Genomic DNA, 9,873 nt, shown 5'->3' with positions numbered 1-9,873 from the left:
GCAACATTTAGACTGCACACGTGGGGAACTACAATTACCAGCCTGCACATAGGCGCAATTACTACTTTTTAAAAGTATCACTGAGCTTTATGAATGTCAGTAACTTCCTGCTTACTGGAATAATCCAAAAACCGTTGTAAACCCGAAAACAGTAGCATTTTTTATTATAAATGTGTGGTAGTGTGCATGATTAATTGTACTTATTTACCACTGTTCTTTCACCAGTTTTTATAACTATCCCTTATATTAGGTTGGTGGTAGGTGATACAGAAGAGAGACCAGCACATCCTTAATATATGGGTACAGTTAATGTAAGCAAAAAAGGGTAAAATCAATGAACATGAGAAAATATAAAAATATATCAGTTATATTTTATACTGTCATTACTGCAAACCCACCTGTAATTCTACTGAATTAATGAAAACATTCATTATATAACATGACCATTTAATAAAACACCCAACACAAGGTGGCTCCTTATTTACTTGGCTGTTATTCACCTAAATCAGGTACTTATTAGCTAAATACATATAAGTGAGAATTAAGCAGGATAATGTCAGTTTATAGGGAGAAGTTGACACAAGAAAGCAACAATGATATATATTTAATTTTAATGTCATTAAGAAAATCTAGATAATACTAATGGTATTGTAATCAGTGCTTTGATGCTGTGCCTCAATAATATGTTATGATATTAGAGACAGCATTGTATCCCTGCACAGGGCTGTCTAATGTGATTGGCGCTGTAGACACAATAATAATTAAAATATAAAAATAGCATTTTTTATCTAGCAAATACCTTTTTATTGGATCAACTTCATACTTACCAACTTTTCCTCGTTGGCTTCAGGGAGATCCCAGGGGAGGTGGCTGTGCGAGGGCGGGGCTTGATGAATTGCATCATTAAAATGACGAGATATTTGCGCAATTAAGCCCCGCCCCCACCACTTATCTACTGCGGGGGCAAGAACCGGGTGGTAACACCAAACAGCGTACTTTACCTTCACGCTTCCTATTTGACAAAAATTGACCATAATTGTGGGATTAGTATTCATTTATTGTGTGCTCTTGTTAAAAAATATAAATATTCAGGGGCTGGCCGGTGGTCAGAAGGGCATCGTCCGCCCTGGCGGTTAGTGGGCTCCCTTGGACTGAGTCACTGGGCTACTTGTATTTTTTTTTTTCCTTTAAAATATTCCCAATAGGCTGTCTCGCCCCCACCCCAGTTTAAAAATTTACCAGCCAGCCCCAGTAAATGTTATTGCTGCATGCCAAGAGGCAGAGCCGTAACTTAAAATTACAACGCCTGGGGCTAGAAATTAAACTGCTGTCCCCCCTAGCCCTCAATTTTAACCAAATTAAACCAAAAACATACTAGTAGATTAATTGGCTGCTATCAAAATTGACCCTAGTATCTCTCTGCCTCTCTCTCTCCCTGTGTGTGTATTAGGGAATTTAGACTGTAAGCACCAATGGGGCAGGGACTGATGTGAATGAGTTCTCTGTACAGCGCTGCGGAATCAGTGGCGCTATATAAATAGTGATGATGATGAAACTGTGCCCACCTTCAGCGAGTGCCCTGGGCGGTCGCTCCTCTCGAACAGCCCTACTATACGGGCCCTGCCAAGAGGTTCTGCAGCAGCTGAAGTCTTTCACATGAATTGTGACTAGATGAATGGCATTTTCACTATATACCAGAGTACAGTATATACTGCAACTATGTATTCTGTAACAAATAGAGTGTTGACACCTCAGATTGCATTGGGGGGGGGGGGGTTTTGAAAATATAAGTGCTAGAAATAAAGGCTGAGAGGACTGATGCAGGGAGGGTGTGATTTCCATACACCCCACTTGCCCTTAGCCCACCCCACCCTCTGTCCTCTGCAGTCTCCCCTCCCAAAGCCCCGGCCAGGCCGCAGCAGCAGCAGCAGCAGGGAAAGGAATGCGACCCGCTCCTCCCCAGTGATCCCTTCTCTATTTTGGTGCCTCTCCCCTCCTTCCCCCTCAGTGCCGAGCCCATGACGTAATGCTGTATGTTAATTATTAGCATGTGGGAAGCCTGGGCTGGCGCTTCCCAGCCCCACAGTCTGTGTGAGTGAGGGAGGACAGATGCTGCGAGTCAACATGGCAAAGCCCATGGAGGGAGAGCGACAGCTCCTGTAGGTCCTGGCGCAATGCACTGGGTGCAGGTAGGTGGGGGGCATGAGGGGAGACCACCCAGCCTGTGTGTGGGGCAGCAGTGGGCACTGTCTGCCTGGCATGTGGACTTGTCCCACTCAGATGCCAACAGCTTGTCCCTTTCTCATAGCATTTTGTCTGTGTGTACATATAATATATATATATATATATATATATGTGTGTGTGTTTTGCAAGACTTCTATGCATGCATTGGAGGCTTATGTGACTACTGCAATAATACCTGAGCTGTACATTATCCCCTCTATATTCAGATCTGAGCAATATTAATTCATCCCCAGCTGCTCTAACACAGATCAACTTTATTTCCCCCCCCCATCCCCTTTTGCAGTCATCCAGGGCCATTTTTTAAGCAGGAATGTTCTGCATTAATCCAACGCTCGCCCATTCATTATAATGACCACAGTCTGCTTTAAGGGGGGATCGGTTAGATAACCTATTGAGTGGGACTGGCTGCGTTGGCAGCAGTAGGCATGACTGTTGAATGCCAGAGCCTTATTCCTGTTTTGGAAATGGGTTTAAAAATGGCTTGTGGATAGATAAGGGAAGCCCGGATGATCTGTCCGTCACGGTTAGAGGTTTTTTGGCCGGGTTTATTTATATTGTGTGATCTGTCCCTTCTGTTGGGGGAATATCAGATTGGGCTTGTTGCAGATGCTGGCAGTTTTGACTGCACAGGGGATTAAAGAGTTAAATCTGATTTATTCACTGCACCAAATAGAAGAAAAAAAGAATATACATAAGTTTTTTTTTTTCCCCCCAGTCTCTTATTAAACCCTAGAGTCCATTGTCCCCAACACCGAAACAGGGTGACATCAACTGGTTTGTTGTACTGCAGATTTTAGCTGTCTTGATGCAATGGAGTGATTACTTTTTCCTTTTTTTTTTTTTTTAACTTGCAAAAATCCTTGTTTAGGAGGTTGTAATCAACCTCTATAAACCAGGGCTATATTGCACTGAGTCACAGGGTTTTCTTGCGGAGTATGTGTCATATCAATGTCTTATTTTCACAGTTGTGAGCATTGACTTGGAATGCGCAGGCTTCACCGTAAGAACCCAAGGGGGACGGCAGATCTGGAGAAAACGCTACTACCAAGACACCAGTGAATTCTATGAAGAGTATGTTAAAGTACATCTAGATAATCTCTGCCACTGCAATATTCATTCAGCAACCGAGCAAAAGCAGTTTCTCTTCAACGAAATAACATCAGCAAAAAAAAAAAATCAAAACAAAATCTTCTGCCATTTAGTGGGTTTCCAAATCTTCCATCGCCAAACTTTTCTGTGGATCCTGTAAACCTTCCTATAATCATGATGTTTCGGGATCAAGTAGGAATGCTTTCTGGATGGTTCAAAGGCTGGAATGAATGTGAACAAACTGTTGCTCTGCTCTCCTTGCTGAAGAGAGTGAGCAGGACCCAAGCCAGATTTCTGCAGATATGTTTGGAGCATTCCTTGTTAGATTGTACAGAACTCCACATACTTGAAGGGGAAGCCAACAATCCTGGTGAGTTTTGGATTCGAAACGGCTTGTTTAGAAATATTGTACAGCGCTGCTGAGTAGGTGGGCGCTATACAGCAGCACTCTCTGGCGGTAGCTATCAGATTGTTAAATGATGCACCCTATATTGTTTTTCAAGACTAGTATCTGGTAATTCTATTCATACTTGTAATTCATTGAAGGACAAATAGACTTACAGTAAAATATTAGTTTCTTATAATTCAAATCTCTAACAACTTTTTTTTGTGGTTGTATTGTGTGACATTTTAATATTTGTCTCCCAGTGATTGTGCAAGGGAATCCGTCTCTCAGCATTTTCCCCAAGTCTAGCGCTAGATCCATAGATCTATAATCTGGTTTTATGTTGTACTCCGTTCTCGTTTTGAGCTAAGCCAGCACGAATGATTGACTCTCTCTCTGGCTGTCGTTGCAGCTCCTTCTATAATAAAGGAGTCCGATCACGTAGAGTCTGCAATTCCTAGGCTTTCTGGCAAGATGGCTAGTTTCAGTTTAAGTAACATGCAGCAATGAGTGTATAATTAATAACACTGGCCTTATTATCTGCTGTGTGTTAACGTGATCGCTGAAAGATTTGTAAAACAAAAAAGACGTTTTTGGTTTGTTTTTCTGAATGGGGATTATATTGCGGTCAATTGTTTTTTTTTCTGTGATTTATAAATGTTCATGTGGTTCTTTGCAGTGAACCTGAAATTGACTAATATACCTTTTTGCAAGGCTGTGAGCACCGTTCACCTCTGTACAATGCAATAGTCTTCGCAGGAGCTGGTCACTTCTCTTCTGTACTAGGTAACATTCCTGAGGCCTGACTGCAGCAGGATATGGAACAGAACTCCGAGTGTTTGCATTGAGGGAAGTGAGCACAGACCCATTCCAGCTGTTCTGTATTAAAACCTGCATTATTTGGCAGCAGCCTTTCCTGCCTGTTTATAAAGCTAGGCTGCTCTGCATTGGTTAGGCATAACCTTTATGGATAAACTAAGCCAGCAAAATGTAGATTTTACTGCAGAGATTTACAAGAAGTATATCCTTTTTACGTGACTTTGTGTGCCAAAATGGCATGGCTTTTACCACGTTCCTCATTATAATGCACAGTTTTAAGTCCCGCCCATATGTTTTTGGAAAGGGCCTAAGGGGTATATTTACTAAACTGCGGGTTTGAAACAGTGAAGATGTTGCCTATAGCAACCAATCAGATTCTAGCTGTCATTCTGTAGAATGTACTAAATGAATGACATCTAGAATCTGATTGGTTGCTATAGGCAACATCTCCACAGTTTAGTAAATCTATTCCTAAGTATGTTTTGTGGGGAATGTAGCAAAATGATATTTTTCTCCCTTGAATATTTATTTGAGAGAAGCATCTGGTAACCATGGGGGCAGATATGCAAAAACTTCTAAAAAGAAAAATGGAGGTGTCATCCATAGCAACCAATCAGATTCTAGCTGTCATTTATCTAGTGCATGGTCAGCAGGTGGCCCTAGAGCCACAGGCGGCCCTCTGAGATTTCACCTGCGGCCCCCAGCTCCTGTGTTTGTTATAGCTTGTAACACTTATTTAGAATGCCTGCTGATGTTATTGCAGATAGGTGTCTCTTTTTTTGATTGAATGCATTGTTTTTTTCTTATTACTGAGATTAAGGGTAATGTACGGCACTTTTGAGCGTTAGAGGGCCGCCTCTGTGGCCCCTGAAGTGTATCAGATTTCCCATCTAGTACATTCTAGAAAATAATAGATAGAATCTGGTTGCTATGGGCAACATCTCCACTGTTCCATTGTTAAATGTACATCACAAATCTCTAGGTTTGTGTACACAGTGTGGGATCAGACTATGTGTAGGGGATGTGAAGGGGGTTTGTGTGACCCGTTTCAGGGGGAACTCAGGATTAAGAAGGGGGTGTTTCCGCCCCCCCCCTGGAAAAAAAAAAAAAGCTCCATTTCGGTGAGTCTGAATTCTACAGCAGCCGCGGCGCTGTCAAGCAGCAGCCGCGGCAGTGCTGTATTATACTACAATACAGCACTGCCGCGGATGCTTCTTTGACAGCGCCGCGGCTGCTGTACAGTACCGTTGCTTCGCGGAGGGGAGGGGTTTCTGGAGAACCAGAAACCCCCCCTGTGTGCGCCACTGCGTTTGAGGGCTACATGTAGAATGCCGTCTGTTGCTCACACGGATCTAAAACCTGACTTTCTTGCGTCCGGTTTGGGACTCTTCTTCTGTTATTTGTGGATTGATTACAAAATAAACTACCCCCACCCCAAAACAACCTGTTGTTTTAAGGAATATTTGCTTCTTAATCAGTAAGTGTGAGCTCAGTAATGCATTATGTCCTCAAATGACTGTACTTATAATTTTAGTATTCAGATTCTTCTATACATCATGCATTTGGTTGATATGTTACATCACCTCAGATGTAAGTTCTCCTGCCGTTTGCAAAGTAGGCCGCAATTTTGTGGGCGGAGCCGATATTCAGCTAATTAAGTCTCTAGAAACTTAGGGAAACTTCCTCCTGCCTCAATGATGTCACTGGTTACTTAATCCTCATGATTACTGGTTAAGACCTTTAAATGGCGGCCTCCACTGTGTATAGGTGACAGGAACAGCTCAGATTATACCACGCTGGGATTTCTCAACCTGTGGCGCTGACCTAAGGGGGAAATAATGTAATGTTCATGATTTTTAAAATACTTTTACTGTATTCCTGAAGAACAAAATGCAGATATGTAAACTGTAATATTTGTGAACTGTTTAAGGACCTAATAGGCTAGTTGGTATGAATGTATACATGTAAGGGGTATGTGTACAGGTTTGATTGTGCACGGTGCAAAACTGCGGAGGAAAGGGATCTAGGAGTCACTATTTCAGGTGATGTAAAGGCAGATAAGTAATGTAACAAAGCAATGAGGAAGGCAAGTCAGATGCTTGGTTGTATAGGTAGAGGAATCAGTAGCAGAAATAAATAAATTAATAATGTCACTGTATAGGTCATTGGTACGGCCTCATCTAGAATACTGTGTTCAGTTCTGGAGGCCATATCTCCAGAAGGATATAAATACATTAGAAACTGTACAAAGAAGGGCAACTAAAATGGTGCATGGTCTACAGCACAAAACTTACCCGGAAAGACTAAAAGATCTTAATATGTATAGTTTGGAGCAGAGAAGAGAATGGGGGACATGATAGAAACTTTCACATATATGAAGGGTTATAACAGGGTGCAGGAGGGAAACATTCTACAAAGGGAGAGAAGTATTAGAACACGAGGACAGACACTGGGGGGACGTAGGGTCAGAGGAAATGTGAGGAAAAACTACTTCCCAGAAAGGGTAGTGGATAAGTGGAATAGCTCCCATCAGAGGTGGTAGAGGATAATACAGTAGAGCTATTTAAACATGCTTGGGATAGACATAAGGATATCCTTACAAACAATTAAGGACCAAATAGGGTTTGAGGTTACCATAGGTTATAAAATGGGCAGACTAGATGGGCCAAGTGGTTCTTATCTGCCTCTGTTAATAGAGCACAATGAAAGCCAACAGGAACACGGCAAAGGTTAAAGGAATACTAAACTTAAACACAATTTGCTGTATATATGGTGAGAGCTGTTAACATTCTCACACTTGTAAAGGTTCCAGTACATTGACACAGTTAACTTTGTATTTACACTTTATGCAGCAGGATGCAAACTGGTGTTACTTTAGAAGAGTATTTGTGTGTGCATGTGTGTAAAATATATATATATATATATGTGTTATTAATACTAGCTTCTATATAATGTGACCAATATCTTTAGGTATATTGGTCCTGTAAGATAGTGGAGAGAGAGAGGAAGAAGTGGAGAACTTATTTGTCCTGTGCACATCAGACGTCCTGTCAGCAAAGCCTTTTGAAAGATGCTCTGGGAGCCTCTATTGGCTGATCCCAGAATGTGACTTGCAGTGAGTTAGATAAGGTTACATATAACATAAAATACTTCGACTCTTGTCTTGTTACAAGGTGCCTGTTCATATTGGGCAATATTGTATTTTAAAGTTTAGTGACCCCTTAATTTGGACAGATAGTTAGAAATAAGGTCACCCAGGTGTCTGTATAGTGATACTGTGGCCCAATGTTTTGGGCTGAGAAATCGTGAAACTAGTTTACTTACCTAACTTATATCATGTGTTTTTGTCTTAAACCCCCTACCCCCACCCCCCCCCAAAAAAAAAGTAATGAACAACATGTTTTTTGTCTGTATTGCGTCACTGTTTGCATTGTAGCTGATGACACAGACCAGACAGACGACGAGCGATATTGCTGCTGTTTCTCACGGCGGTTTTACTTGTGGCCTTGTGTTCACGTGCAGCATTGTGTACTTTGCCATCCTGTGTTCGATGGCTGCGGCTTTGTGCTAACGGTGCACAACCGGAATGGTTGTAACACTACTTGATGTTTTCCCTTGTGCAATAATTAAAATAGAGATGCAGGAGGAAAAGGGGACATTTGTGACCTTGTTTGAGCTCAGGCACGTCTGATGTATATTTTCTGGAGATTTCAGGGACGCTACGAACGACTGTCCTGATTGAAACTCTGCTATGAATTTTTCTTCATCTGTAAACCAGGAACGGATACATTCCTACCCTCAGTTCCATGCAAAATGGTGGTACACCTATAGCTTTCAGTAGACCATCAATGTCTACAACGTTATACTCTGTTAGATATTGCTTTCTCTAGAGCTACCCTGTGTCCCAGTTGTCTCAAGATTTCCAGTTACAAAATTCTTGACTCCTAAGTTAGTTTTCAAAAGAGATGAGTATCTATAATAACATAGCCTGATGACCATGTCTGTCAGTCATGCTATTCTTGGGGTCCCATAATGATCAGCAAGAAGACCAGGACACCATTTAACATTAAGTTTGCTTAACCTACAGTTACCACCCCCTTTTGGGTAGTAAATATAATACTATTGGGCCCTATTCCCCCTAATCCTGGAAACATAGATGCTTCTAAAGTCTGACTTGTAGAAAAATGAGATTGGAGTTTGCAATTTCTACTGTGAACAATGGAACTGACTTGGAAAACAATATCATATATGGGAAGATTTAATTACGCGTCAAGCGCCTCTGGAACGGTTCGCGGAGACACATTGGTGATGTCTTGGGCGTTTTTTCCCAGAAGAAACCATAAATAGCAGTTCTGGTGATTTAGAAATCTATCCGTGTTGTCCTCATCAATACATGTTGTGTCCAAACATGTTCTGTGGCTGGGGACATTCTCATCCTGGAAGACACCTGTTGTCCGTAAAGAAATTCTGCAACATGGGGTGAAGATGATCACTCTGTATCATTGGAAAGTTATTACCATTTATTTTGTCTTCCAAGGGAATGACTACGCCCAAACCATGGCAGAAAAATTCACCCCACAATATTATGAATCCATCTCAGCAAAACTCCTCTGTAGTTCTTTGTTGACCCCACATGTGTACTTGTACTTTTACGACCAAGGAGCAGGGTGATCCTGCTAACTTCTTCCTCCATGTCTCTGGAGTCCAAAGTTTCTACGCTTTGCACCACTTAGCTTGTAAGTGCACATTGTCAGGTGTGATGTCACCAAACTATAATGTCCTTCTCTGAGTTTTCATCAGGCCACTTTTTGATTAAATTGTCTGCTCGTGCCCCAGGTTGAAACTTGCAGTTAATTACTCTACAGCCGCTCGCTAAATTTTGGCATGGAGCATGCTCTTCATAGAGAAAAATGAACTCCGTCTGCATGTAGCCTTAAAGTGAAACCATAACTGCTCTCGTAGGAACACTGAGGAACAGCGCACAGCGATTCTAAATCAACAAAGCAGAAAGAAATGTTATTGCTGTAACACTGATGTAATGAATGTTGCCCAATATTCCAAAAACATAAACAAGTGTCCTGTTAACATTTTTTTTTTGTATTCAATAGTATCTGCAAAGTGCATCTATATCATCATCACCGTTTACAGCGCCAGCAAATTCAGTAACGCTTTACAGTTGGGAAATTACATTATTCTTTCTGTTTACGTAGCTGGTTCTAAAACGTCCTCAGGTCGTCCTCGTGTTTTTTGCCAGTGGCTCCGTATGCAAATGGGAGTGATGAGACCGATGCGGCAGATCCACTTCAATATAGCCAATGTGCAGGATTGTATCTTCA

General features: G+C 41.6%; 1 protein-coding gene across 2 annotated transcripts in view; it reads left to right on the top strand.

The window, feature by feature from the left end:
- Positions 1 to 1,981: 1,981 nt before the first annotated feature.
- Positions 1,982 to 9,873, top strand: part of SAMD4A (sterile alpha motif domain containing 4A) — an 84,067-nt gene continuing 76,175 nt past the window's right edge. Inside the window, exons 1-2 of one of the 2 annotated variants that reach the window (XM_075193024.1) lie at positions 1,982 to 2,189; positions 3,210 to 3,703. In XM_075193024.1, the coding sequence (XP_075049125.1) occupies positions 3,508 to 3,703 (196 nt within the window). In that variant the 5' untranslated portion in view covers positions 1,982 to 2,189; positions 3,210 to 3,507. The remainder of the gene's footprint in view (positions 2,190 to 3,209; positions 3,704 to 9,873) is intronic. The other variant, XM_075193023.1, reaches the window with a different exon arrangement.

This window comes from Mixophyes fleayi, chromosome 12, assembly GCF_038048845.1.
Source record: "Mixophyes fleayi isolate aMixFle1 chromosome 12, aMixFle1.hap1, whole genome shotgun sequence".
Lineage (NCBI taxonomy): Eukaryota > Metazoa > Chordata > Amphibia > Anura > Limnodynastidae > Mixophyes > Mixophyes fleayi.
The sequence above is the reverse complement of the archived record's forward strand: the minus strand, read 5'-3'. Positions and strand labels throughout refer to the sequence as shown.